The sequence below is a fragment of the Wallemia mellicola genome (assembly GCF_000263375.1).
Source record: "Wallemia mellicola CBS 633.66 unplaced genomic scaffold WALSEscaffold_14, whole genome shotgun sequence".
Lineage (NCBI taxonomy): Eukaryota > Fungi > Basidiomycota > Wallemiomycetes > Wallemiales > Wallemiaceae > Wallemia > Wallemia mellicola.
In genome coordinates this window covers 244041-270828 of record NW_006531971.1, presented here as the reverse complement: position 1 = coordinate 270828, position 26788 = coordinate 244041, and the positions used below count along the sequence as shown (strand labels likewise).

General features: G+C 38.1%; 10 protein-coding genes across 10 annotated transcripts; 6 read left to right on the top strand and 4 right to left on the bottom strand.

The window, feature by feature from the left end:
- Positions 1-685: 685 nt before the first annotated feature.
- Positions 686-3016, bottom strand: WALSEDRAFT_60777 (hypothetical protein). Its single transcript, XM_006959109.1, has 6 exons — positions 2994-3016; positions 2942-2949; positions 2745-2892; positions 1687-2697; positions 1464-1643; positions 686-1420 (listed from the first exon to the last, which is right to left on the bottom strand). Exons 4-6 carry the CDS (start codon positions 2281-2283, stop codon positions 788-790), a joined length of 1410 nt encoding a protein of 469 aa, XP_006959171.1. The 5' UTR covers positions 2284-2697; positions 2745-2892; positions 2942-2949; positions 2994-3016; the 3' UTR covers positions 686-787.
- A 41-nt stretch (positions 3017-3057) lies between these two features.
- WALSEDRAFT_60776 (P-loop containing nucleoside triphosphate hydrolase protein) lies at positions 3058-8027 on the bottom strand. The gene is made up of 4 exons (XM_006959108.1): positions 6991-8027; positions 5753-6943; positions 3578-5703; positions 3058-3533 (listed from the first exon to the last, which is right to left on the bottom strand). Exons 1-4 carry the CDS (start codon positions 7668-7670, stop codon positions 3142-3144), a joined length of 4389 nt encoding a protein of 1462 aa, XP_006959170.1. The 5' UTR covers positions 7671-8027; the 3' UTR covers positions 3058-3141.
- A 1243-nt stretch (positions 8028-9270) lies between these two features.
- WALSEDRAFT_69573 (hypothetical protein) lies at positions 9271-9791 on the top strand (the record flags this gene model as incomplete). Its single annotated transcript, XM_006959107.1, has 2 exons — positions 9271-9552; positions 9753-9791. The coding sequence occupies 2 exons, from the start codon at positions 9271-9273 to the stop codon at positions 9789-9791; spliced, it is 321 nt and encodes a 106-aa protein (XP_006959169.1).
- A 530-nt stretch (positions 9792-10321) lies between these two features.
- Positions 10322-12201, bottom strand: WALSEDRAFT_60775 (FMN-linked oxidoreductase). Its single transcript, XM_006959106.1, has 4 exons — positions 12115-12201; positions 11229-12063; positions 10997-11183; positions 10322-10951 (listed from the first exon to the last, which is right to left on the bottom strand). Exons 2-4 carry the CDS (start codon positions 11549-11551, stop codon positions 10403-10405), a joined length of 1059 nt encoding a protein of 352 aa, XP_006959168.1. The 5' UTR covers positions 11552-12063; positions 12115-12201; the 3' UTR covers positions 10322-10402.
- WALSEDRAFT_69571 (hypothetical protein) lies at positions 11232-13770 on the top strand. The gene is made up of 4 exons (XM_006959105.1): positions 11232-11772; positions 11820-11832; positions 11882-11998; positions 12043-13770. The coding sequence occupies exons 1-4, from the start codon at positions 11707-11709 to the stop codon at positions 13716-13718; spliced, it is 1872 nt and encodes a 623-aa protein (XP_006959167.1). The 5' UTR covers positions 11232-11706; the 3' UTR covers positions 13719-13770.
- A 93-nt stretch (positions 13771-13863) lies between these two features.
- On the top strand, positions 13864-14184 carry WALSEDRAFT_65065 (hypothetical protein; the record flags this gene model as incomplete). Its single annotated transcript, XM_006959104.1, has 3 exons — positions 13864-13873; positions 13922-14008; positions 14054-14184. The coding sequence occupies 3 exons, from the start codon at positions 13864-13866 to the stop codon at positions 14182-14184; spliced, it is 228 nt and encodes a 75-aa protein (XP_006959166.1).
- A 156-nt stretch (positions 14185-14340) lies between these two features.
- Positions 14341-17736, top strand: WALSEDRAFT_60774 (ras GEF). The gene is made up of 4 exons (XM_006959103.1): positions 14341-14965; positions 15015-15069; positions 15118-17024; positions 17073-17736. Exons 1-4 carry the CDS (start codon positions 14567-14569, stop codon positions 17583-17585), a joined length of 2874 nt encoding a protein of 957 aa, XP_006959165.1. The 5' UTR covers positions 14341-14566; the 3' UTR covers positions 17586-17736.
- Positions 17737-19033: 1297 nt separating this feature from the next.
- Positions 19034-20894, top strand: WALSEDRAFT_54907 (MFS general substrate transporter; the record flags this gene model as incomplete). Its single annotated transcript, XM_006959102.1, has 3 exons — positions 19034-19349; positions 19394-20733; positions 20782-20894. The coding sequence occupies exons 1-3, from the start codon at positions 19042-19044 to the stop codon at positions 20892-20894; spliced, it is 1761 nt and encodes a 586-aa protein (XP_006959164.1). The 5' UTR covers positions 19034-19041.
- Positions 20895-24330: 3436 nt separating this feature from the next.
- Positions 24331-25418, top strand: WALSEDRAFT_60771 (hypothetical protein). The gene is made up of 2 exons (XM_006959101.1): positions 24331-25170; positions 25219-25418. Exons 1-2 carry the CDS (start codon positions 24478-24480, stop codon positions 25381-25383), a joined length of 858 nt encoding a protein of 285 aa, XP_006959163.1. The 5' UTR covers positions 24331-24477; the 3' UTR covers positions 25384-25418.
- WALSEDRAFT_69566 (hypothetical protein) lies at positions 24331-25997 on the bottom strand. The gene has a single exon (XM_006959100.1). It carries the CDS (start codon positions 25795-25797, stop codon positions 25465-25467), a length of 333 nt encoding a protein of 110 aa, XP_006959162.1. The 5' UTR covers positions 25798-25997; the 3' UTR covers positions 24331-25464.
- Positions 25998-26788: the final 791 nt, after the last annotated feature.

The following is a 26788-nucleotide window of genomic DNA, read 5'->3' as shown; positions in this document are numbered from 1 at the left end:
ACTAAGGACTGGCAGAAGAAGAGTGGTAGTGAGTTAATTCGAGGCGGGTTGAACCATCAAGCCCACAAGAAGGTCCTCAAGTATCGTGACCATGTTCCAGTTACGTTTGTGCCAATTGTGTTTGGTGCGGGGGGTGCCATGAGTACTCTCACCACGGAACACTTCAAGCAATGGCGCAGGATTACTCCCAACTGGGACCACCTACAGAGGCTTATTTCATTTGCGCTCGTAAGGAAGAGAGTGACAAACTTCCGGTTGATTTAGGCAGTATTTTAAGATGTCTTATTTTGAAAATTTTCATTTTAGTAACGATCTTTTGATAGTATTTTGTAACCTAAAACCTAACCAACCAATCCATAACCATAACCTAACTCTCTCACATCTGAGAACGAAGTGTAGCAAATAAAGCCACCTAGCAATACATTGACCATCAACAAACCAGCTGGTGCCCGTCAGACGTCCAGCAGTCCTATATTGAGCTATTTCAGGTGTGCCTTTTCATGACGTCATAGACAGACATTTCCATATCTCAGCAACTACGGCAGACATGACTCTTATATCAACACAGGTTGTTTCTGTGCCCTCAATAAACACATTGCACTTTCGATGTCGTTTTGCCAGCGTCAAAGATTCCCATGTATGTTGCTTTTTCACCTAACCATACATCTTCATACATAATACGTTAATTTGACATGCATATTATACAATTAATATAAGTATGGAATTCTTTGTGTGCAGGGTGTATGGATCATATGCGTAAAAAATGATGATCCTAATCCTCTCTTCCTTATACTGCATCACCATCCAGCATTGAATTTATCATCATATTCAAATCATTCTCATGTTCGGGAGTTATCATGAAATTATTGTTACTGTAAACACTATTCGATGAGTCAGACTTGAGATAATCAAGCATATCCCTGAAGAAACTATCATTCTGCTCAACAACATTGGTATTATCTTGTGGTAGTTGTATAATGTTAGCGGTTACAGTACTGTGGAACTCTGTATTGAAAGATATTAGCTGTTGGTCTTCAATGAAGATGTCGCCTGGTGGTAAAATAGCTTTCACAATGGGTAATAAAATGTCCACAGCTCGTCCGTACAAAACGTTCTTACTTTCAACGCCCCTTAGCGTCAGTATACCTGTTTTTATGTAATCGAGATCTTGATATCTTATGTTTCCCATCCTTCTACTCTCACAATAGCTTAGTATCATGATTAGCGTCGCCCAGAAAGGACACCAAGAAATAATACAATCAGCCCAGATGCGGTCAACTTTTCTATTTAGTACGAGATCACTATAAATGCAGATAATCGATCTTGACGCATTAGAGCATATTGCTAAGCTGGCCGTTTGAAAATTGGAGGTTGGAAGTTTCAGTTTAGGACAAGGCATAAAGGGTCGATAGAGAATCAACTACCACCATAAGCAATTAAAAACATTAAACAGTCATACTCACCTGCGCGTTATAGAACGCTAGCTTGATATTGGCACGAAATTGGTATGTCGTATCATCCTTGATGTCCTCATCATTAATGGAGACATTATTAATCCAATCGTTTATCTTCGCGTTCAACGTAGCGATGTCGTTCATTTTGAGAATAGCATTTTCTCCTACATTGCTCTTCCTAAACTTATACTTGACTGCTATTAGAAACAATTATGGGTGCATCATGACCCACCAATTTGTGACTAATTTGACCATGAATTTGGCAAATTTTTATTATATCGTTCATATACTTTATGCTGGCTATGCTATCCGAAGGGTCTTTACTAGTGACCTCGACATGATCCAAGTGCATTTCATCATCCTTAATGAGTAAAGATCTGCCAAAACATGCTGTGTTCGATCGGTCAATAATATAAAGAATCCACCAAGCACGTTTTCGAGCTTCTTTTTCTATGATGTCGTCGTGATTAGGATTCATAAACTTATAATGTAAACCGATATTTTGTGACAGTAGAATGGTCAGGCCATTAATCATGGTCGAGCTTTTCGTATGGACACCTCGTTGAACGTACATCTGTAACAGGATAAGAGCTTGAATGTCCTCCAAACCGGCAGAAGCTTTCATATAATTTGGCATTTTTTCTACCGCTATATTATAATAATAATAACCTTGAAGAAACTTTAGATTTTCTCTTCCTGGGATTGATAATCTGTTGTCATTTGAGTAAAGTGCTCCAAGGGCTGCGACCAACATCAAAATCGTGCCAAATGGCCTTTCCAGTTTCCTTGGCATTTGTTTCCGAAAGTGTAACTCATTCAGTAAAGGCATACTGATATTAACCTTCTCAAAATATAAAGTTACCAGTTGGTCTAAAAGTGTTTCATCGCCGAAGTCTTCCTTTTTGTAAGGTAAGTTGGTAAAATACGAATGCGGAGAAATTTCTTTGGACCAATCGTCAAGCCAATATTGCGGACGCTTTCCTTTGATAAAATCTAGAGTATTCAATCCTGTATGAGCTTCAATTCTACCAAACAAGCCTCTCAACGAAGACTTTCCGAAGAATTTAATATTATCACTTTCTGCGTCTGCAGGTATATAAAGACCATCTATATTATCGGTCAAATACTCATCAGAAAGATCTGCGTAGTCGCTTGAAGGTATTATGTCACTATGGTTCTTCTTTTTCAAGCTGTCCACTGATGTTGAAATACCTTGGCCTAACAATGCCTGACAACGGGCTAGCTGGCGTATTTTTTTTAGCAAAATGTTTGTTATTTAATATTACGTACCTCTTCCTCGATATCTTCAACGTAGCTCACTTTGTACGTTCTGGTGGGTTGTGTACCATTGTAAGTGCATACAGCCCCTTTTCTATTCTTACAGTTATTACAACGGTTAGGATTAGCTCCATCACATTTGATTTTTCTTTTTCTACAGCTAAATATATCTATTTAGACGATATCTATTTAGCTGAGGTTAAACTCACTTGTCACACTGTCAGATAATTAGAATATATTTCCATGGTGTTTACTCCTTACTGCTGTTGTTAGCTTCGTTCTCTTGCTCGCCTGTGATGAGCTCATGGACGCTGTGATATGAGGAGCTAATAGAAAATTTATTACTTTAATTACATGATACAAGAAAATATCTATCTATATAAATAATGAACGATTGATGACATCAGATTTAGATAAGAGAGAGTTTTTTAAATGATTTGAGATTTGGTGGATTAACTTTTGTTACGTAGAAAAATAAGTATGCTAACGCAAAGCTAGAGATTGAGAAGAGCGTGAAAATACCGAAGTATCCCCAAGGCCAGCCAGTCGAATAAAAGATGTGCTTCCCATCCAAGAACGCACTTGAGTTTGACATCGGACAGTATTGGCAACCACTTGTGGAATCACCGTTGAGTAAATATCCTCCCGTTCTTCCCACGAAGGCGCCAGCGTAAGATAGGCAGGTTTCACCAGAAGGAGGACTAAATGTGGTAATCTCTCTCGACGAACATTGGATTGCGACATTTGATGCAGTTGCACCAATAAGTCCACCTAATAAGTACGTATATGGGTTTACGTAGTCTGCATGCTGTCAGATAACATTTCGTTTGATATCTTCCACTTACACATGAAATACTCCCAGAAGACAGGTTGTTTGGCGTAGTCAATAAAGATGCCATTGATGAAGAATAGTAATATGATGATAAATGGCATTATGTCCATGGTGAATTTAGCATTCGGTGACATTGTACACATCCATGCGGCAAGCCAGCTGGTGAAAATAAAAGCCTCTATAATCATCAGGAATGTTAGAGCAGCTGGCGATCCTAATCTAAAGTCGCCATCGGACGTGTATGAGAACGCTATTGGCCAATACCAAATTACCCAGTACACTATTCCACAACCAACGGCATAAGGAAGTTCACACAACAAATATGATGTGACGAAACTGTACCAGGAATATACTCTTGAAAGGTTTTCCCGACTTTTGAATACCTCATAATTGATAAAGAATTTGGGCGCTGCCGACACTATACTAAAAGGAGGAATAAGAAGAACGAGGAAGGCTGAAAAGCTTCTTTCAGTCATGTTCTGTATCGACGTTCCATTTTTGAAGAAAAGAAATCCGTTGAGGATGGCTATGCTGACCGTTATGAAAAGTTGACCATAAGCATAGGATGAATCACGCCAATAGTTGCGACTCATTCTTTGGATCAAGAGCTTAAGTTGAACATGAAATGGTTGTGAGTAAGTCCTCGTCATAGCCTTTGTCTGTTCCTTTGGTATCTCTGACTTCTCATTAATTATTCTGTTTACTTCTGCTTCAAGTTCAGCGGCTTCTGGGGAGTTTCTATAGGCATTAACGAAATCAAAAGGTTGCCCATTAGCGTCACGTCCGTAAGCAATCATTTCGATGGCATATTCAGCAACGTTCTCATGAGCTTTACATTCACGAGCACCGATGCGCTTAAAGTAGTCAACAATAGCGCTACCGTTATCGCCAACGGGGCCCTGATAAACGACCTTCCCACCAGGAGCAAGCAAAAGGAGACGGTCGAAAAATTCTGTGAAGAGCAAGCTTGAAGGTTGGTGAATTGTACATAATATAGCTTGACCAGCATCTGCAAGCTTGTTCAGGAAACGTCCAATTGAGTATGCTGATTGTGAATCCAAACCTGAAGTAGGTTCATCTAAGAAAAGAAGCACATCTGGTTTGGCCGCCAATTCAACAGCTATAGTAACTCTCTTGCGCTGCTCAACACCTAAACCTGCTTCAGGTGAGCCGATGATAGCGTCCTCGATATCCTGCAATTCAAGTAGATCGATGATTTTATCAACATAGGCAAGAACCTCCTCACGAGGTGTTTCACGTGGCTGTCTGAGTATAGCGGAGAATTCGATACTTTCACGAACGGTAGCAAATGCGTCATGCAAATCACCTTGTAAAACAAATCCAGTCCCTCTTTGGAAAGAATTTAATTCAAGCGGTTTACCGTCAATCAACATATCACCAGTGATAACACCCGTCGCCATTCTTTGTGAGAGTGTGTTTAAAAGTGTAGTTTTACCCGCGCCAGATGCACCCATGAGAGCCGTAATGGTACCAGGTTTGACATATCCAGTGATTTTATCAAGAAGTCGTTTTTCTCCAGCAATAGTTGTAACCGTATACGTCACATTCTTGAAAGTGAAATCAGCGTCAGATGGATTGATGGCTCCAACTTCAATATCCTTATTGCCCTTTTCCTTGGTTGTTTGTGGTGGGCCACTTTCAATATCATCTGGCTTCTCGATTTCCCTAGCCTTTGATTTACCTTTGTCCGTTTTTGCGAAGACAGTTACCCCACCTTTGCCACCTGTGTGATTAAAATATTCGGTAAAGATAGCGGTGACTATTAAATATCCAACCAAGAAAGCACTGATGTAGCCCAAGTTGTTCCAGAGATGAGAATATTTATAGTCGAATGCCGCATCAACATAATCATCGCCGAGAATCGTCAAGCTACCAGGTCTATTACCTTGGATACCACATGACTGATATTGCTCTTCTGCACCATTTACATCATTTGGTACAATATCTGACGGATCACATTCAATATTGACATTATGGAATTGATTCACTAATAAGCTCTCGAAATTGTATGGAAGGGGATTGACCCAAGAGATCCATCTGAACCAATTTCCAATATTGTACCTTGGGATTGTGTATCCTACTAGAGTGAACGCGATTGAGAGTAAACAGACGTTGTACCTAAAACAGTAGCGATAAGTGAAAATACTCAAGTTGTTTTTCGACTTACCTGATAGCACTGGTGAAATTAGATGACATGCTCGCGACGGCTTTATACAGTTGATTAAATGTAACTGCGTTGAACGAGACAAAACAGAAGTATGTGAAAAATTTACCAGCAGTATAATCGAGTGATCCGAGGAAATAAACCACAATGGAAAACACCAATATACCAGAAACAATAACAGGGACATCGACTAAGAATGTTGCGAAAGTAACAGCACTGGGATGATAGAATGCAAATTCGTTGCTCTGTTTTGCTATAATTTCACGGCCCATGCAAGCATTCCATACTTCTGATAGCTGTACCCAACAAACAAAGACTGTTGAAAAGAAACAAACACTACCTTTAGCAAAAACACTTCCAGAACCAGATTGGTCATAAAAAAGGGACGATATAGTTAATGCCGAGAAAAGTATCGTAGCGAATTTAGTTCTTAAAGCGGCTATTTGGCTTCTCTGTAATTGAATTTCCCTAACCAAACAATAGTAGATTTGCTCAATGAAAGAAACCGTGTATGGTGAAGTCTTTGCCATACGTCTTTTCTTGTCTTCGCGAACGGAAGTCTTGAAGTCGCCTAGGTGATTATTTTCAGCATTAAATGCTTGATCAGTAGATGCAACAGCCGCTTGGTAGTATTGAGAATCTTTGTAGACCTTTTCCAGCTCTTCTGGTGTACGTGGAGCGCGGCTTTCCCAACCTGGCTTAATTGTACGTTCATAGATATCAGTAACACTAGTCAAGAAATCCGCAGAGGTTTGACGTGGTGGTTTGTAGAAACCGATACTTTCGAAGTATGAGCATGCCTCGTTAGCTGGACCATAATAAATACAGCGACCATCATCAATAACGCACACCTTGTCAAAAAGTTCGTATATACCTTCACCAGCTTGATAAAGTGTCGCGATTGATGTACCACCGGTGATATCTGTAATAATTCTCAAAGAGCGCACGTAATCAACAGCTGTGGTAGCATCCAACCCACGAGTGGAATTGTCCCAACACATTACGGAAGCTCTTGTGACAAGTGTCTCAGCTATAGATACTCTCTTGCGTTCACCACCAGAGACTCCCCTGATGAAATCGTTTCCTACGACTGTGTTGGCTGTGTGTTCAATACCGAATATCTTCAATAGTGCATCGAGGATATATTTCACATATTCCGATCTTCTCATGCCATTTGGTCTAATACGCGGTACCCTAACGGTGAAATTAGCGCATGTTTATGTACCCATGGTTACACTTACTTCTGACGTATTGCAAACTCAAGTGTTTGAGCAACAGTGAGAGTTGGATAGTGTAGATCTTCCTCGGTGTTCATAACGATCTCCCCACGATACTTCTCTTTAACCTCTTGGGGAGATAAGCCGCCATAGGTGAGATCACCTTCCACGCTTACATACTCATGGTGTCTGTTTGCAAGAGCCTTGAGGAAGGTGGTGCATCCACTACCAGGTTTACCTAACACCAGCATCATTTCATTTCCGAGTGCACCAGTGAAATCATGAATCAGCGGATGGATTGGTGTCTTTTTTCCAATCACGTCTAACTTTGGGAAGTAGCCAGTTATGAAATTATAGACGTCTGGTCCAAAAGTTCCTAAAACTGCCTCGGGGAAGGTTTTCACAAAGGTAGATTCCCCTCCAGCACCATTCACACGTAGATTCTTCCATGCCAATCCCAGATGTTTATTACTTGTTTTACCTGCTTCTACGAGCTGTTGTTTGTCGTTGGATAAAAAACCATGTAAATCAAATCTTCCTTCGCTGGGGTGCTCGTTGAGTGTGGTTTCAGAGGACTCTTCAGCTGTGTTTTTGATACTTTCATTGTCATCTCTACTGAGTTGTTTGCTAAGCTTACGATAAACCTCTTTTGATTTGTCTATATCAACTAAGTTATTACCTTTGTCTATGAATTGGTCTTCCATGATTGAAAATGTTTAAGTAGTGTTTACGAAAGGTTGGAAGTATTGAAAGGTAGATTATAAACGAAAAGATTAGTCAATCTGGATTTCACCACCGTATTAATAATCTTCGAAAAACCTTCTACTTGAAAGTGACACGACATAATCTTAAGCGGATATTAATTATCTGGCTTTGAATTATGTATTAAGCACTTTTTCCTTACCTAAGTACCATTATTTGATATTTTGTGCTCCGGAATCCTTGATATCTCAACAATATGCGAATATATTCCTGCTCGGGGAACATTATCTGTACTATTGAGTCACTAGGATTATATTTTACTTGCGTATTTTGTTCTTTTATAGATTCCTGAAATTCCCGCCCAATTTTTTTGATTACAACTGTGATGCAATGAAATCTATATCGGAGTTATGTAAAAGCTCGAGAATGCATTATTAATGACCTTTGTAAATATACTTGATCTCTGTATCTGTATTCTATAGGCCATTTCATTATAATAAAAGTTCTAATTTCATCAAGTGATCGGTCAACGTCTGGTGAATGATATGGAGATATATGATGAAAGTGTAATTTTGACCTATCCCTATACTTTCAGGGTTTAGGTTACTAGTTTTAAATACAATGGGACTATCTCATAAAAATGAAATTGAATGCATTGTAGGCCATAATAGATATTCAATAATGAGCTAGTTAGAACTACAAATTTGGGTGTCTTTTCATTTGAGTTTGTCTACGTGAATTATATTCGTGACATCAGTTAAAATCGTACAATTATGTTATCTTTCAGCGAATTGTATCATACGCGTTTATATATATATATATCATATATAGATTCTAAACTCGTTTGATTGCTTTTCCTCTTCTTCGCACTTCAATAAGTATCGTCTTCCTTGTATCCTTTGGTAGGTACCCTTCGTAAATATTGTTCGTATGTATGAGATGATAATATTGTTTGCCCTTTGGAAGACACTTAATACTGACAAGGCTTAAACTATGCAAATAATACAGACATCAGCGTATCTATCCCAACATTTGGCTAAAACGGCCTAAGGTTATTAGTTCTGCCGCCACTAGAATCTTGAATACCCATCAGTATTACTGTTTGAGTGCTTCACTTAAAAATGCAGGTTGATTGTGTGGACCCTTAGAATTTAGGAACTCTACCTTACGGACTGAGTAGCACTGCTGTGTGGAGTCTTGGAGAAACTACTTACGTATATTTTATGCTGTGATTTATTTCACGTGCGCCCTTAATCTGAAATGATCCCAAAATTTTATTCTTTTATGTCTACTATGTCTAGAAAACATAGGACTACCATTGACATTTCCTCAGTAGAGTGGATTGGTTCTTTAGTATTCCTTAGCATAAAGTACCTGAGGTATCTAGCAACGACTCATTAGTGCTCCTCTCCAGCATATGCGCGGGATCATTCGTGTCTATATGAAACACAGCAACCAGGACCAACTCACATTAGACAGTTCTACATTGGAAAATACGTGTTTTAAATAAATAAAGGTACATCTTGGCGCCACAGATATAAAAGCTGAGTAACTCAGGCTAGTTCATTATCACAAAGTTATCAGAACGAGTTAAAGCAAGATATGAAATATTTTACATTATCAGCCGCATTATTATCAGCAGTTACTTGCGTTACGGCTGGAGGTCCTGTAGTCTGCACACATAATGTTGGTGGAGCTACCTGTGTTGACCATCAAGTCACAAAAGATTGTTGTGCAGCAGTTGACCACTCTGCTCGTTATGACGAAGTCTTCTCACAATGTATTCCATGGGCTATTAATGGTCTTAACACTGGCGATATGGCAGAATGCTGTGAGAGCAGAGGTGATTCAAGCAGAGCGGAGGATGTTGGCGCAGAGCACGTCGTATGTTAAGAAACTAACATCGAAGTTTTAATATGTCTTTCAGTGAGTCAACAGCGACTCAAGGATGTGGAATATGTACTATACATGTGAAGACTATTTAGGATACAAATTCTTGAGAAAGTGTAATTGAGATAGCTTTGAAATTTAGTGGATTCTATGTATCGTAAACCTCTAAAATGATTAAGTCTGAAGTTATTTAGCACTCTGACCCGATATGGGTACTAAAAAAGAGACCATAGGTTAGGCATATTCAGGCTGGAGCTAAGCTTGGATTAACCAATAAAGGCTATGTTTCAATTGTTGCGCAATTGACATCCTTCATGTGAAATTAGGTCAGGCATTATTTGCTTTTCTTCCTGCTTCAGACTTAGCTGCTTTGGTTGTCTTTCCCTCCCAATTTGGCCAAAAATTGTGTGTGCTAAGGTACATATCATGAGCGTATTTCTAACTACTAATACCGAAAGTCAACAAAACATGCAAATCTCGACATCAGTTGCTTAGTATATAGCGAAATAAGAAACATATACTTTCATACGTTTGATATGTATGTCATAAGGATACTTTATGTACCTTATTGAGTTACAGGATTCATTTTCACGACTCAGGCCTGAGGGGGAACACGTTTATAAGGGAATGATACGAATTATGTCTCTCAGTGATAGCATTTGAGCCATCTAGTCTTAACCGTATTTTATATAGTGAGTATAAATGTGAAGATTTTATTTGCGCATGATATTCGATCAAAAGATAATTGCCAACTCCAGTTAGTCGGAATAAAAGCATATATAATCAAAACAAATATATGTGTATGCATAGGGAAGCGCTAAAAGCATTTCGCTGTACACGTTTATCATTGGTAATATGGGTAATCAATATAACCGACCTCTGTACCACCGTAGAATGATGTACGATCGTAGTTTTCATTGAGAGGGTGGTTCTTGAGAGCTCTATGTGGCAAATCTGGGTTTGAGATGAAAAGCTTTCCGAACGCGACACCTTCGTCGTATGGTTGGGCCGCTCTTTCATTTGCTGTTTTTAATGAGTAATCAGTGTTACTTATCACTGTTAAACCACCATCTTTGATGATTTTTTTTAAAGTGTCGCTATTTTTGAAATCTTCTTCCGATGAGCCAATCAATGGGTCAACAAAATGGACATATGCAAGGTTCTTGTAGGTGCTGACAATATGTTCACACCATGGTACAAAAGTTTCCATAGGATTATCTTCCCTCATCCCTTGCCATGCAGAAAAGGCTGAGATACGAATAGCAGTTTTTTTCTCTCCAATTGCATCAACTACTGCAGCAAGAACTGCCTTAGGGAATTTGAGAGTATGTGCTGCGTATGCGTCGGTGCGCCTGTTTGTCTTTTTTTGGATAAATTGGTCGACAAGGTAGCCCTAAAGCGGTCAGATGGATACATACAGCACTTATTTCACACTCACATTTGCGCCGTGGATTTCAACACCATCAAATTTGGCTGCGTTAATGCAATTGGTGGCTGCCTGCTTGAAGTGACCTATGAACCTCTCGATATCATTGACAGACATCTCTTTGACGCGTCTATCTCTGTATACGTCGTCAGATGGACCTTTTAATTCAGCGTCGAGGAATTCTGGAACTGCTACACGTCTATTTGAGTTAGATATGTCTTATTATTCGAGATTCAGTTCCCACCCTAAAGCGAATATCTGAGCAAAGAAATAGCCGCCATGCTGGTGTACTACATTGGTGACATTCTTCCAAGCAGCAATTTGCTCTTCATTGTAGATTCCGGGGGCATGATCCAAGCCGTGGGCTTCTTCTGCAATAACGCAAGCCTCACCAATCAATAAGCCATTTTTAGTTGTACGCTGCTTATAGTATTCTGTAACGTAATCTCTCAGAATGCCGTTTTTACCTTGTGTTCTCATTCTCGTAAGAGGTGCGTGAATTATCCGATGTTCGACATTTAAGTCGCCAATTCTAATCTCTTTGAATAAGTCCTTATGAATTGTCATTATTTTAACTTTCGGCTGTCTAGAGGCAGTCGCTCAGGTAAGATGATTGTACGAGCATTCGTTGAAGTTGATTTTTTATTTCATCTTTCAAAGTCTTTTTTAACAAACATCCTCGTTGGCTTTTATATTTTAGTTACGCCATCAAACCAGCAATCATGCCCAAAAATGAGAATACGCTCAAGCGGGGACAGGCTTGTTTGCACTGTAGAAAGCGTAAAGCTGTGTGTATATTCTTATCTATTAAATATCTAATCTCACCCTCTATAAGCGATGTGACGGTGGTGAGATGTTTAGCTGCCTCTATAGAGAACTATCTAAAACTATATACAGCCAAACCAGCATGTATTTCCTGTGTCAAAGGTAATCATCAATGTGTATACGTAGATACTTCGGCGTTGTCTACCTCTCGTCGCCGAGATAAAATATCTGATTTAGAAGAGCGCATACGTGGGTCAATAGTGACTTTTAATATAAATTCTAACAAAATAAAGGTGATTTGGAAAATAAGTTAGCTACACAGCATTTATCAACGAGTACATCATTTGAAGATACCACAAACGCACCGTATTTTGAATTTTCATCACCAGAACCCTTATTAGCGACATCAAACTGGCCATATCCACCTATTGATATCACTTTACACCTCATTCAGGTATTCTTCACCTGCTGTCCAGTGGAATCAAGTCATTTACACAAGCCAACACTCTTACAGACAGTTTTACTTCCAATGACACACCCAGAAGCACCTCACCCTGCGTTAATGTATGCAATCTTTGCTAGTGCGAGTAGACATTCTTTGCGGACCACAAATTCAAAGCCGCGTGCAGCGAATGGGTGGACAGAACGTGCATGTAATAGTACTGGTAATACGTTTTTGGACATGTCATTGTCGACAGCTGCCAATTATCTCGAAGTTGAAACAAAGTCACATACCAGTTTGAGAGATAAGCTAAAACTGATAAGTGCAATAATTATTTTAACTCATCTAATGCATCGTGAGAATAAATGGACCGATTTACATCAATTCAATACTCTTGGTACCAGGGCTATGGTGTCATTTAAGCTTCATTTAGATGAGAAATTGGAAAATCCGAAATCAAGGTTGATAGCATCATCTCAGAGCGACCTTGAACGTGAACAGCGCAAAAGATGCCTCTTTTTGGGCTTTTTATTTGATACAATATATGCAAGTACTACAAGTATGTTTCCCTCAAACTTAAATTCTCGTAATATCTATATCAGATTGCCTGTTTCTACTCAAATGTTCAACCAAGCCTCCCATGATAGTATCATACCTGAATTGGAGCCATTTACGTATTCGTCTGACTTTCTTTCCAATCACAGTAGCGATGACAACTTTCATTGCCTTATAAAGGCAGCAATTTTGCTCGATAAAGTAAACGAGTTCTTGCATGGATCTATTGGTGAACTTGTCGAATCATCGTTATCCTCATCAAATCAATTACCCTCATTCAACAAACTCGACAAAGTTATAAGCGAACACAAGGCACAGTTACCTGATTATTGGGATAGAAACAAAAATCTTGACATTTTGATGTACTTTGCGCATATGATTGTACATGATGGGACAATGAAACTTCATAATGGTTACTTTAGAGAACCAACCTCAAGAAAACGACTCATGGGGACTGTTAGGGCTATAATTAGCCCATTATACATTTTATTGAACCTCTCATTCGATTTTACACGGTTACCCACATTTGTTATTAGTATTTACATCGACGCTTTCGACATACTTATCATAGCGCACAAGAATTCAGATGAATCAGCCCAAGCAAAAATAGTTAAAGAATTGGGAACTATTATGGAAGTCATCGAAAGGATCTCTGAAAAAATTCCCCATGGTGTCGAAGCTCTAAAAAATCTAAATCAATCTTTAAAAAAGAATGGCATTCCTTTAGGTACACATCCAGAGCAGGTTGATGAATCTTCACTTACTGTTTTTAACACGATTATGCAACAAGTTAACAATTATGACGTTACCCCGCAGTTTGGGGAAGGTGTTTTAGATATAACGGCAACGTCACCACTTGAGATTCCACCTGGAATGTCATTCCCCACTAACGATGAATTCAAATGGATGAATACCGATGATAATTTCAATGATGCTTTTCTTGATACTGCTTTTATAGACGGAAATGTTTAAAGTATAATAATATTTCTAATTTGTTGTATTATTATCCTGTACTGATTAAAATGGGACTTTATTATCATGTATGAGCGATTCCATCGGGAATGATGAAAGACGTGACACGACGAAGCTTGTAAAGTAGATTACATCAGATAAACTGATGACTGGAGGTACGAATAGTAGCAACTCGCACAATTAAATTCACTAATCTCCTTCAGTACAGAGACAAGTGTACTCTATAAGGTTCAAGAAGAGTGCTATTGATCAACAAATATTGCAATATGGACGTAAACTCGATGAGCAGGGTAGGTTATGTTAAGAATTATAACGCATACATCATAATAATTTAGGTGCTAGGATCATTGATTTATCACCCGATGGCTTCTTCAAGCATGTTCAAGCAATTGTACCCGATGGTATTGACGTAGGAAGACTGGACGCTGATAAGATAATTGAGAGCATAAAGAAGAGCAGCCTTTAGACATATACATATATAATGTTGGTTATTAGCCTATCAACACATTTTCCTATATGTCTATGACTGGTTATACCTCTAATTCTCACGACATACTTCTCTCGCCGACTTTATGCCACCGGTCAACAAATAGATGGTACTTATCCTGTATTTTGTGTGTGTGTTTTCTGCTTTTCGTTAATCAATTACTCGGTAGTATGATTTTACACCATGCCAATACTGTACCCGATATGACTACCTTGCAATTGGTAATATAAAAACTAAGCTAAAAGAGCCTACGAAATGCGGTATAATATTTACTAGCAATTTCTGAGACACAGAAACGTAGAATACCTAGTAATCGCCTTTGAAATCCCTTGAATCGCAACAACGACCATTAAAACCTAGGATGGAGCCTCTCGGGCCACAGCTCAGGAAGCATCCTTCTAGCGATGACTTGCTACGGGATTTCAAAAACGAAATTGATTCATCTAACCCTCCACCGGCTTATCAAGCTACACAACACCCCTACGCTAATACAAATAGCAGTCTATTAAAGCAGAAAAAAGCATTCGAAGATAGCATAGGCGGTGGATGGGATAAACTCGCTGATGATAAACTCAGAGATAGTTATTACGACGATTCCTTCGATTCTCACACGCCCTACCAACCGTTAGCACCTCCGCAAGTTCAAACCCGCCCACGATCACACACACAGTCAACGATGCTCGACTCTAGCGCTGCGTCCGGTTTCTCTATCGTAGTCCTCGGTTCTCAGGGTGTCGGTAAAACGACAGTCATACGAAAGGTAAACAAATAAAAAGCATAAAATTAACACACGTTTACGCGTTTTTTAGGGTTTTAGAAAATATGGACTCTCCTCTGCTACACTGCTTTCACCCCCTGAAAAAGGTACTTTTCACCCTGCATGTCACTGCATATTTTGACGATTACTCATAGGCAAATGTCAGTCTAGACAAAGCGTGATTGAAATTCACGGTCAGCCAAAAAATGCTATCATCTATGAAATTGGTTTTGCAGGTCTCAACTTCAAATCTCCAGAGATTTTTCCGGAATATGTGCAATCTATAGACGCCGCTATAGTTTGTTACGATTCAACTGATGAGAGTTCATTTATTGGCATTGTTGAACTTCTACATAGACTCTCGGAGATGGGCTTACCTAGAGTTGTATTAGCCACAAAATCTGGTGAAGTGTTCCCGGGAAAGCCGACGATTAATCCCAACACAGTGGTTAGTATAATAAGACAATTGGACACTGGCTTGATTGAAACAAATGCTCTCTCAACAGATGGAAGAAGACGCATGCGCGGTGCGTTCGATTGGATATTCAGAAATATTCGTAAACAACGTAAAGAAGTCAGAGATAGAGGTCTATCTAATTCTTCTGCATACTCAGCTGTTCCTCATCAGTTCACTCAAATACCACTATCTCCTGAAGAACAATCTCCGGAGCAACTTCAAGGTGCAAAGCTTATACCACCAGGAGTACACAATGATACCTTAAGAATGAGCGTAAGCAGCGCTGAATGTGATGCTATCATGAGTGAAGCTACAAGAGGTTTGGTTGATGTTAACTCGCCTACGTACTCCACCTTCAATGGATTTTCTAATCATTTATATGATACTTTCAGTGATAGCGATATTGATGAGAAGGCAACTGAAGTTAATTACGGACGTCCTTCTCTGTTGCGTAATTTTACTAATGATAACGATAACTCTCGTTTCGTAACCCTTCACGACCTCCTCAACAAACTCATTTTTGCTGCCGTTTCTGGTAATGATCAGGAGTTTGTTAAGTCTTTTTTCAGTACATATAGGAAATTTACAAGGGCTTATGTGGTACTACAAGCAATGCTAACTCGTTTTGATGAAGTTTCTAGAGATTGTGACAGTGTTTTAGTCACATTCACTCAATCGCGTTTACTCACACTTCTCGACAGATGGATTCGACATTACCCAGGGGACCTATTGTCACCACTCCATCGTCATCTTATACAGGAATTCTTCCAACGCGCCACTTCAAATATTAATGTCATACATTATGCGCCAATTTTGAAAGCACATTTAGATCGTCCAAGAGCAACCTATGACCCCGAATTTAAATGGTCAGCTGATGAAGATGACTACGAAAAGGAATTTCAAATGAAAGTCAACCAGTCTGAGATCCAGTTTGAAGATTCTGACTTACCACTTGCACTTTCATTCAAACGTAAATCAAATGACGCGGGCGTGATCGTACCTGATGGTTCAAGCGAAGGGAAAACTTCACGTAGAGGTTCATCTGCCTTTAGAACTTGGACTTCTAGACAAAGATCTGATAGTGATGCTAGCAAGGTAACGACATCTAGCAATAACGGCCCTGCATCTTTATCATCAAATTCATCCACTGGTGTACCATCACAGCGCCGTAGAACAATAGAAAAGATTGCTCTTGCGATACTTGATCCAGTATTACCATTGAAACCAGTTGAGATGGCACATGAATTGACCAGAATTGAATGGAAATTGTTCTTGAACATCAACGATAGAGACCTTCTAAGACATGCTCTACTTACTAGTAAAGATAGGGATGAAGATTCAATTGATGTGCAAATTAGACATTTCAATTACCTTACTCTATGGGTTGCTAACTTGGTCCTCTCACAGACCAAACCTAAGAGCAGACTGAAGGTTGTCGAATTTATGGTAAATATGGCAGAAGAGTTGCGTAACATCAACAATTATCATACTATGCACGCTGTGTTATCAGCTTTTGATGTTCATTCTATTTTTAGATTGATGAACAACAGAGTAATTGATCTGGAATCAAACGAAGAGTTGTTTATGAAATTCAAAAAGTTAAAAGTATGTTCTACATTTCCACACTTTTCATCGTCCTGACAAAATTCACAGCTGATCTTCACTTCTGATCGTAGTTCTGCTACCTACAGAGAAGTACTGCGCAACACCCCATGTCCATCCATACCATACTTGGGTGTACACTTACAGGATATTTTAGCAAGTGATACTGCTAACGTAAATATAAAGAAGGGACCAAACGGTGAAAACTTAATTCACTGGTCTAAATTTGCTTTAATGGGTGAAGCATGCAAACAAATAATGAAACGCCAAAAATATCAACATGACTTTACGTATAACGCTAAAGCGAATGAACTCATTATGGATATAACATTACTAGATGAAGATGAATTATTCCAACGTTCAAAGCACCTTGAACAAATACACAGGTCAAGTTATGGCGGCCCTGGTCAAGCAATGATCAGTGCATCCGCATCAACCTTTAAAGAAAGTCTTAAAAGTGCATCGAGTTGGAGCAATAACATCAGTAATCCTGAAAATAATGGTAGTAATGACAAGAAATTTCTAAAATTAGTCAGAACGGCAATATCAAGTTCTGCAAATTAAAACTAACGTAAAATCTTATTCAAAATGCAAACGACATTAACGTCTTTTTCGGTAAGACCAGACGTTTTTCAATGGAATGAACAGTAAATATTTCTCATTTTCTTATGATTCACGATATGTATTGTATACCAAATAAATTATACCCTATAGATAAAACTAAGCTAGGTGTGTTTTAAGTTGTATTTTATCGCATGGAATATCCTTATGTGATTGGTTATATGTTGATAGTTTAAAGGACTTTGCAAGTTTATTGGCACACAAATACTGAATAATCCACTAAACTACCAACAAAATCCATTCATGAAAGTACATTCAGAATCGGAAACACAATTGATGAAAAAAAGACAAATCTCTCCACAGGTAGGGTAAATGCTATTTAGATTAGGTAATAATTTCGCTGATTGTTATTTTTATGTAAAGGAAATATCTTTATACAAACTAAAATAGTTAGGTATTGTCTTGCGAAAACAAGGAAAGTAGCGTACTATCTAATTGTAGAGTTTCAAGTAATTCTTTACTTAATCACTTATATTTTTCAACTTGTATCTCAATCAAAGTAGACATACATGGTATTCAAAGTATCAGATATGATGACCTTTAGTGAGGCATGATGCTGCTCGCTTTCCTCAAGTGATATGCGCAGTCAAAATAGGAAGTAGCTCATTTATTATACTTCTAAACAATTTAAGAGATATAATATTAAAGTGACGATTCCAATATGCTTATCATTGAGAAGTTGCTCAATGAACCATTTGGAGCGCTTCATCTAATTATCCAAACACCCATTCATATATCAGTAGGTATGATAATGCTATTGCTTTTGATAATCACTTAGTCGATCACGAATATAATACAATCAGCTATAGTAACTAGGGAAAGCAATACTTGATACTTCTACATAACTGAACCGACGAAAGCAATTCACTTTGACACCCTGCTAATATAAGAGACACAAAAGACAATTTTAATAACCTCTCAGAACTTTAACCAAAAGTTATGTCAATATCATGAAAGTAATTGGTACTGACAGTGGGATAAGCTGTGGGTCTATCTCAATTGATGTACAAAGTAGAAGGCCCTGTTGAAGATGTGCTCATTTATGATAAAGATGCCCCTCTAAGATGTTCGAGGGACGACAGCAAACCAGTTTCATATAAATAAATAGTAGTAAAATACATTATTTATGTAGCTTTTCGACATCCAGAATGTCTAATCTATCATGGTGCATCGATGCATGAATTATGCTGACAGATTACCTTGAGACAGGAAACGCTAGTTGATACAAACTGTCTTTCTTGATTCACATGCTAATTGTATGGATTTCTTTCCAAATTCCATTTTGAAAACGAATCATTTCTCGCTAAACGTCACATCATCTTCGCGACTAAGAATGAAGCTAAAATTAAGTTCCAAGATGGACTAACTTGTAAAAGCATACAATCACTTATACCACTTTATGAACACTCCGGGTGAGAAGCACCTTGAAGAGAAGCATAACGTCAGTAACACTGCACCAAGCTCAGCGAGCACGGTGACGTTTAACAGTAAGAACATCAGCAAGGACAACTTGAGTGATGTTGCGGTTAAGGAGGAGAGAACGGACGGTTTGCAAGACCAAACGAATTTGCTTCCGAGAAAACAAGTCATTATCGTCTTCTTTGGTGTTTGCTCAGCTTTGTTTTGCAGTATACTTGACCAAACTGTGGTGTCAACAGCTATCCCTAGTATTGGCGCATATTTTCAAGCAGCCGATAAAAGCAGTTGGTGCGTTGACCAACTCTTACGACGTCTGGCTAATCAAGATATAGGGTAGCAACATCATATTTGCTAACAACGACAGCAGCCATGCCAGTACATGGCCGCCTATCTGATTTATTTGGTCGTAAATACGCATTATTCGGTTGTTTGACTTTTTTTTTTCTTGGAAGCCTTGCATGCGCCGTCTCACAAACGATCGAACAATTGATCATATTTAGAGCCATTGCTGGTATTGGAAATGGTGGTATAAAAACGCATGTTCATGTTATTATATCTGATATCGTACCATTAAAAGAGAGAGGAAAATATCAGGGAATCCTCACCGCATGGACCTGTTTGGCTAATGGTATCGGTCCACTTTTGGGAGGCGTTTTCAGTGAAACAATTGGCTGGCGTTGGTGTTTCTGGATTAATCTTCCCCTCGTTGGTATAGCACTTGCTGTTCTTCAATTCCTAGTTCCATTTAAGAAGGTGACGGGTGATTGGCGTGCTAAGATGAAAAGGATAGATTACGCTGGATCAATCATTATGTTTACCTCGGCCGTATTGATTTTGATATCACTCAACTGGGGTGGAAACAAGTACGCGTGGGATTCAGCTCCTGTTTTGGTTTGTTTAATTATTGGTTTACTCTTAATGGTTGTTTTCGTATTAGTTGAAAACTGTAAACGTATCGTCAACTTGCCTATCATACCGATGTACTTATTTCGTAATGTTTCAGTTTCAGCGTCATACATCTGTACATTTTTTGGTGGTATGGGCTACTTTGGCGCTTTATTCTACCTTCCACAGTACCTCCAAGTGGTTCATTCTTACTCTGGAACAGTTTCAGGTGCACTAATGCTTGCACTCATGGTGACTCAGACAATAGTTTCATTCCTTGCTGGTTTGGTTGTTTCTAAAACTGGACACTATATATCAATTATAAGAACCGGATTTTCCATCTATGCGGTCGGTTGTGGACTTTATATCTCTTTAACGTATAACTCATCCCTAGCAAAATTTATCGGTTACAGTATCATAGCTGGTATCGGTGCTGGTAATACCTTTCAAACAACATTAATTAGCGTCCAAGCCGCCGTTAAGAGACAGGATATGGCTGTTGCAACTGGTGGCCGTAACTTCCTTAGAATGCTTGGTGGTGTTATGTCATTAGCATTTTGTGATACCATTCTTAGGAATACACTGCAGAAGGGCTTATCTAAGATGGGTCAAACTGATGAATTAATCGCAGCTATTACGTCCAACCCTATCGATATCAAGAACATAGTGTCGGAAGACCAAGTAATTGCTACTCTTGGGATGTATTGTAATGGTGTACACAACATTTTCGCAATGCTCACAGCTACATCTGGTTGCGCTTTCCTACTGTCTTTCCTTATCAAACAATGTAAGTAAGCAAAGGGTCTTGTAAATTATTGCTAAAACAAACATTCAGATAGCTTAGAAAGAGATGATGAAAAGCAACTGAAAGAAGAGGGCAAAAAGTTTGTGGAAGAGCTGGAAAGAAAGCGCAAAAAACCAAAAACAAGTTCTATTCAGAAGGCATGAAGTAAAATACCTCAATTTATCTAAGGTTCGTGGTTTGAATGAAAGTAAGGAAGTGAAATCTTTTTAACATCTCCTAACCAAAACTAGTTTAATCTTTGCATATACTTTTTGTAATGTTGGTTTAGTTAATATAGATTAATACGTTTAATTAAAAAAAACAGTTGTTTTATCTCAACAATATCTTAATAAACTGGTAATAAACAAAAACGCTAAATCGTTTTATAACGAGAGCATCATGACTAAGCGCTCAGATTTACTTCTTGAAGCACATGTTAAGGTAAAAGGTCTAAATAGAATTAAAAAATACCTTCAGTGTAGAAAATATTCATTGATTGTTTTCTGAAATAATCAACTTGACTACCTTGAATGTATATGTACTTATATAAACCATAATTACTGTAATATTCAAAAATAGTATCTTATACTTCGCCTGACAACCACATATCCACGACTCATTCCCAAATGTTTGTCTGTATTGTTTGCTCAATTGTGAAGTTCTTATTACGAAAGCTAGACCAGACTTTAAACTTCACATTCATCGTAAACAATGAAAACTTCAAACGTCGCTAGAGTTGAGCAAGCTAGATGCACCTTCAAGTGAGTGTGCATGTCTCACAATAAACTCTTTCTAACTTTTACAACAGCCGATTAACGAATTTTAACAAGCATTTGCTCAGACAGTTACAAATGCGCGAAGCTATTCTCATGCAACTTAATATCCATCCGAATACCATTGAAGATCAGATTTTGAAGCGTACCTAAGGAGCGTTGATAATACCAGGGAAGCAAACAAGGAAATGTGTAAGATATCAGCTTCTAACTCACTAGAACCTTGTTTTGACAAAAAAATGTTTCGATTATTGCGGAACCCGTCGAAGAACAGCCAGAAACAGATCAAATTATTAGAGTGCAAGAGATTGCCATTATTGAAGATGCTATTGAGACTATCAAGTATAGCAAGGATCAAAATGATGACAGCACCAAGGAAATGGTCATACGTCAAGACGAAGATACCTTAAACCTCGAGGTATATTTCAAAACACTCCAATGGTTATGTTCAGATCATAAAGACTTGCTTTTCAATTTAGAAGTAATAACAGGCAGCTTTATTAATGACGTGAAGGCAAACTCATATATTGAGGTCACTTCAGACATCCTGAAGCAATCAATGGAAGATGGGATAGGCCTTGTTGAAGTCATTCATTGTAAATTTAGCGTAGGAAGCCTTCCACTCACAGATATGAAGGTAGAGTATCTTGTAAACTCATTCAAAAGACTTGTTACTTATGATAAGAGACCAAATCCTACTAGGAGGTACCTCACATTATTTTCAGGCTGGCTAACAAGCCATGTAACCCAATGTAGTTTTGAATCAAGCTCTATCGAATGTCCGAATCTCATAACTGAAACCTTAAATGAGCCTCCTACTAGTGAAATCCCGATAAATTGCGCAGACTTTGCATTGCACAAGGTCTTTGACGATACGTTCGTGTTTCACTCAGCTGAACAAATTAATGAAATAATGATGAGACATCTTCGGAAACGAGTGGACAGCCATATCCTAATAATAATATTCCTCTTTATCTTGACTGTGGTTTACTCACTTTCTTTTGATACAACAAGCTCAGTTTAAAAATGGAAGCTTATGCCAAACGACTTGTCTCACTAGCTATTACTTTTGGAAGCTTCCTTTTGTCTATTCGAATTTAATTACAGACCCTATATGTAAAACTATTACTCTATTTTAATACTTTTAATTGTTTTATATAATATGTAGTCTCTATTTCTGAACTGTGTAGAAAACCTATCCGGATCGTCACAATCATACATAAAACTTAAATTTTAGTAGATTATATCAAATTTATTGATACAAGTGCCTAAATCTAACACATTTTTCAGAAAACATTTAGATTGTTTAAAAAGACCGAGTTTTGATTGTATTCCTTTTCATCTTGTTTATCCATTTTATTTCCAAACTTCTCTCTACCATCATTGCTACATTGTTTGTCTTCTTTGTGGCCCTTTTTGATCCTGCTTATCACCATCATGTTTTAACCGTGCTTTTGGACCACCTCGTGCTTCTCGTCTACCTTAGAATCGACATCACTCTTATTTTTCCGGTAGTGGATCTTAACATATTCATGACTTTCGGGTTGCCATATCCTTTTTTCGTACCTGACGATGCCAAATTGCTTGCCTTTATTTTCAGTTTTTTAGTTTGCCTTCATCGTGTTTGTTAGATTTCGACACTTAAGTTTTTCACATTTATCTCGTCACCTTTATTACCTTCCACCAAGCTCGTGAAAATCGCTATGTTGAGATTCCCGTGTTTACAATGTTAAGGAAGATCACAACCTTATCACTCACCTTTGTCATCGGGTCCATACTTATCTGTGCCTTCTTCTGTTAAATTCTGTTGCAATTCTGTTTCCTTTGGATGCTTCTCGAATTGTTGTATGTTAGGGTAATTATCGTACTTAGCGTTATCCTTGCAGTCTACGCTTTTTTTATCACCATGACAATGTTGTTGTGTTCACCTGAAGTTGGAAAACAGTGATAGATGCAACAGCACCACTGAGTGAGAATAGCGATGACTTTTGATGGATTGAAGTAGACCTTAGAACCGTAAGGATGCCAGAGACACAATACAAACCTTATTCATCCAATTTGGTCGCTCATTAACCTCAAATGTTCACACCCATAGTAAACCAACTAACAAGACTGCAAATGCGTGACTGTGTTACCGAATCCACACTGCCTTGAGTGCAACTAGATCAAAGTGCTATTTAAATATATAAACAATCTTTATTTTGAGTGGTAAGTATCTCCCCAAATTTTTCGTCCTTTACTTGCGTTGCCTCTATGTCCACAACCTTAAATGACATTTTATATCGGAAAAAAATAGCATAATATCAAGTTTTAAAAACCTTCTTAAATGAACTGATCGGTTTCACCTTCTAACACATGTAAGTGTTTTTATTTCAATTCCCTAACGAACACATTATATCGCCCAAAAAGGCCCATACGTATTTAAACGAGTACCTAACTCTACATATTTTGACTGAATACATAAACTTTTAGAATTCTACTATCGATTCTTATGCGCATTGGTAAGTTGACATACATACATAATTATTTCCAATCGTAGATTAGATATCATTATTCCACGTCGCCTCGCTGGAACAGAACACCTGCTTAAGCTAGTAGAGTTATTCAAGCTATATCCATAATCAAAGATGTATTTCTTTGAATGATCTACATATTAAGACAGGCGCTTTAATTACAGATTCGAAAGAAAGAGCTGGCAACATTTGGATAGACGTTGAAGTTGATGGGAATTTACTTTTATTACATAGCTTCAAAAATGACTTCACAGTTGAAAAAATAATTAAAGCAAAAAATCCAGATGAAATCGATAATGAAACAACAATGAAGTGTGGCTGACGCATACAACCCTGTAAAATATGGTACCAATTATTTATAGCAACATAAAGTATAGTAACATTTTAAAAAATTTCTTAAATAATTCCGAAATAGTGGGGTCGTGATACGTTATCGTACTGATCATTCATGAATTATAATAATGACAGATTTAAAGAAAATACTAACGCCAAATGCTGTATTTGCTGTAGCTAAACGTACATGGGGATATGATATGGATTTTTACAGCGGATCTTCAGTCAGAACAGCAATAGCGAACAAACAACCACGTTTACTTAGTGCAGATATACCAATTTATTCGTCGAGAGTTACTATATATCAAAATACAAACGCTGATACCCTCTACGCTAACCCCGTAGAATATCCCAATGAGAAAGAGGATGATGATGATAAGAATACATTGGTAGATGATGATGCATCACTAGCTGGAAAAGATGCTTTCGATAAGGACGATTTAGATGATAAGTCAGTTTTAGAAGACGATACACAGCCTGTGTTTGAGATGAACGGAAAACACGCAGTAACTACAGCTTACCGTAGTAAATACATGCGATCAAAGTATACCGTTGAAGTTATAGGATACGATAAACCTGTAACTCTAGAAAGAGGCAGTCACTATCTCTCCATCAAGAAGAAATTCGAGTTAGGCGACGTGCAATACATGGTTTTTGGGAAAAAGAACACCATTTCTATCAAAAATGTCAAAACAGATGATGTTATCTGCACATTTGATATACCAAGAATGTCTAAACGCAAAGCAGGGGTTTTAAGACTATCGATGAGTGGTGAGAGCTCATTATATGAACGTTTAGCGGTATTATCCGTCATGATAGTGGTGAGTCTTAACCTATTAGACTTGAATCTCTTGACATTTTATAGGAAGTTAAGTTCATCTATGAATTGCTGCATGCTAGCTGGGAGGGTGCGATTTATGCTGGTATACAAAATGGTATGGCAAAGGCAACGTCATCCAAAAATAAATACTAGGGCCTCTGCCTTAACACTCGTACATAGGACGATACAAACATACATCAAGTTATACTCTTGAGGCTATTCGTAACTAAATTCGCAATTCACTTTGTATTTACCCTTCGTCGTTATTCGTAATCGATTTAAATCAATAAAATTACTAAAAAGCGCCTTTTGACCATGGATTGTTGTTATCTGGGATATCGCCCGCCAAACTACCTCTATGAGGGCCCCTACCACCTTCTATCGCTTTTCCAGTCTCCACGACGTCTGGTTCTGGTTCCTTCTCACCTTCCTCTAGTGCTTCATTCTCAGGAGCTTTTATCGGTTCGCCTGCGCTGGTGTGTAATTGTGAGTGTCTACGATTTGAAATTGAATGTGAGGACTGCACATTCTCTGGTTTGGGTGAATCTTTTGGCGCTTCGACGTTTTTATGAGCTTCGCTGAATGGGTCGTTGAATGACATTCTATCCTGAGTGTTGCTATTGATCATTGGTGATTGCAGTGAAAGACGGAATCCAATGATATCACAATATCAGATACGTCAATCATAAAATAAAATGTATGAACATTGTGATATAGAATTTGGCTCTATTTGTCTTCCAGTAATGATGCATTAATGGCTGTATGAACAACCTCACTCAAACTCTGAGAGAGCTACTTTATTTCCACATTACCTTTCCAATAGACACTGCCAGTAAGGCGCAATCAGATAATAAACTTGATAGCATACTTTGAAAAGTTGTTTAATTTCGTTTGAAGCACACTATATCATCATGGAACGTCCCACCCGGCTCCTTACATGGATTGTCATAACACCTTATGGACTGACCGGTTGCTCTTTAATATCCATGGTTGGGAGCAATGTTATGTTATTGTCAAAGCATTAGGAAATGTGCAAATTAATCATTATCAGGACAACTGACGTCATTCAAGTTCTACGGAAATGCGTTGATACGAATACAATGTATTAGCATTGTTCGAAAAATAAGTCAGTATAAATTTTGACCTATCAATCAATGTAAAAGCACACTAGGTTTTATTATATTCATAATTTATCTATACAAGTCATAACATGACCATTTATTCCATAGTAATAAGAGTAGTAATACAAAAATATGTTGGTACACATTCTCTATAAATCTAAAGTAAATAATCTTCCATTCTCATCTCACCGTTATTCAAACTAATGAGACACAAGGTTGCATCTTTTATGTGTATATTGAAACTCCTAACTGATATATTACCTTGATATGGTATATCATTAGGATTCTCTGTTCTAGAGAGAACCTCACAAATCTCCACTTGATCTCTTTTAGCGAGTGAATCATTGAGTAGAACAAAGTATTTACTAGCCACCGCATCTGTCTTCCAAAATTTTTTAATATTGAACAAGGCAATCTGCTCCATCGTATAATTCGAGTATGATCGGACGAACTTTGGGTCTATTTCGTCAGATTTGTCATTCTCCTGGAGAAATAAAT

Bases quoted from the DNA above. Each gene is read 5' to 3' on its own strand.
- WALSEDRAFT_60777 (XM_006959109.1), bottom strand. From the start codon at position 2,283: ATGCCTTTACTGAATGAGTTACACTTTCGGAAACAAATGCCAAGGAAA. The intron at 1,644-1,686 runs GTGGGTCATGAT...ATAGCAGTCAAG, and splicing joins GTCAAATTAGTCACAAATTG to TATAAGTTTAGGAAGAGCAA. The intron at 1,421-1,463 runs GTGAGTATGACT...TTATGGTGGTAG, and splicing joins TAGCGTTCTATAACGCGCAG to TTGATTCTCTATCGACCCTT.
- WALSEDRAFT_60776 (XM_006959108.1), bottom strand. From the start codon at position 7,670: ATGGAAGACCAATTCATAGACAAAGGTAATAACTTAGTTGATATAGAC. The intron at 6,944-6,990 runs GTAAGTGTAACC...TTTCACCGTTAG, and splicing joins GAGTTTGCAATACGTCAGAA to GGTACCGCGTATTAGACCAA. The intron at 5,704-5,752 runs GTAAGTCGAAAA...CTACTGTTTTAG, and splicing joins AATTTCACCAGTGCTATCAG to GTACAACGTCTGTTTACTCT.
- WALSEDRAFT_60775 (XM_006959106.1), bottom strand. From the start codon at position 11,551: ATGACAATTCATAAGGACTTATTCAAAGAGATTAGAATTGGCGACTTA. The intron at 11,184-11,228 runs GTGGGAACTGAA...TAACTCAAATAG, and splicing joins GCTCAGATATTCGCTTTAGG to ACGTGTAGCAGTTCCAGAAT. The intron at 10,952-10,996 runs GTGAGTGTGAAA...TGACCGCTTTAG, and splicing joins TTGAAATCCACGGCGCAAAT to GGCTACCTTGTCGACCAATT.
- WALSEDRAFT_69571 (XM_006959105.1), top strand. From the start codon at position 11,707: ATGCCCAAAAATGAGAATACGCTCAAGCGGGGACAGGCTTGTTTGCAC. The intron at 11,999-12,042 runs GTGGGTCAATAG...AACAAAATAAAG, and splicing joins TGATTTAGAAGAGCGCATAC to GTGATTTGGAAAATAAGTTA.
- WALSEDRAFT_60774 (XM_006959103.1), top strand. From the start codon at position 14,567: ATGGAGCCTCTCGGGCCACAGCTCAGGAAGCATCCTTCTAGCGATGAC. The intron at 15,070-15,117 runs GTACTTTTCACC...GATTACTCATAG, and splicing joins GCTTTCACCCCCTGAAAAAG to GCAAATGTCAGTCTAGACAA. The intron at 17,025-17,072 runs GTATGTTCTACA...CAAAATTCACAG, and splicing joins TGAAATTCAAAAAGTTAAAA to CTGATCTTCACTTCTGATCG.
- WALSEDRAFT_60771 (XM_006959101.1), top strand. From the start codon at position 24,478: ATGACAGATTTAAAGAAAATACTAACGCCAAATGCTGTATTTGCTGTA. The intron at 25,171-25,218 runs GTGAGTCTTAAC...TTTTATAGGAAG, and splicing joins TATTATCCGTCATGATAGTG to TTAAGTTCATCTATGAATTG.
- WALSEDRAFT_69566 (XM_006959100.1), bottom strand. From the start codon at position 25,797: ATGATCAATAGCAACACTCAGGATAGAATGTCATTCAACGACCCATTC.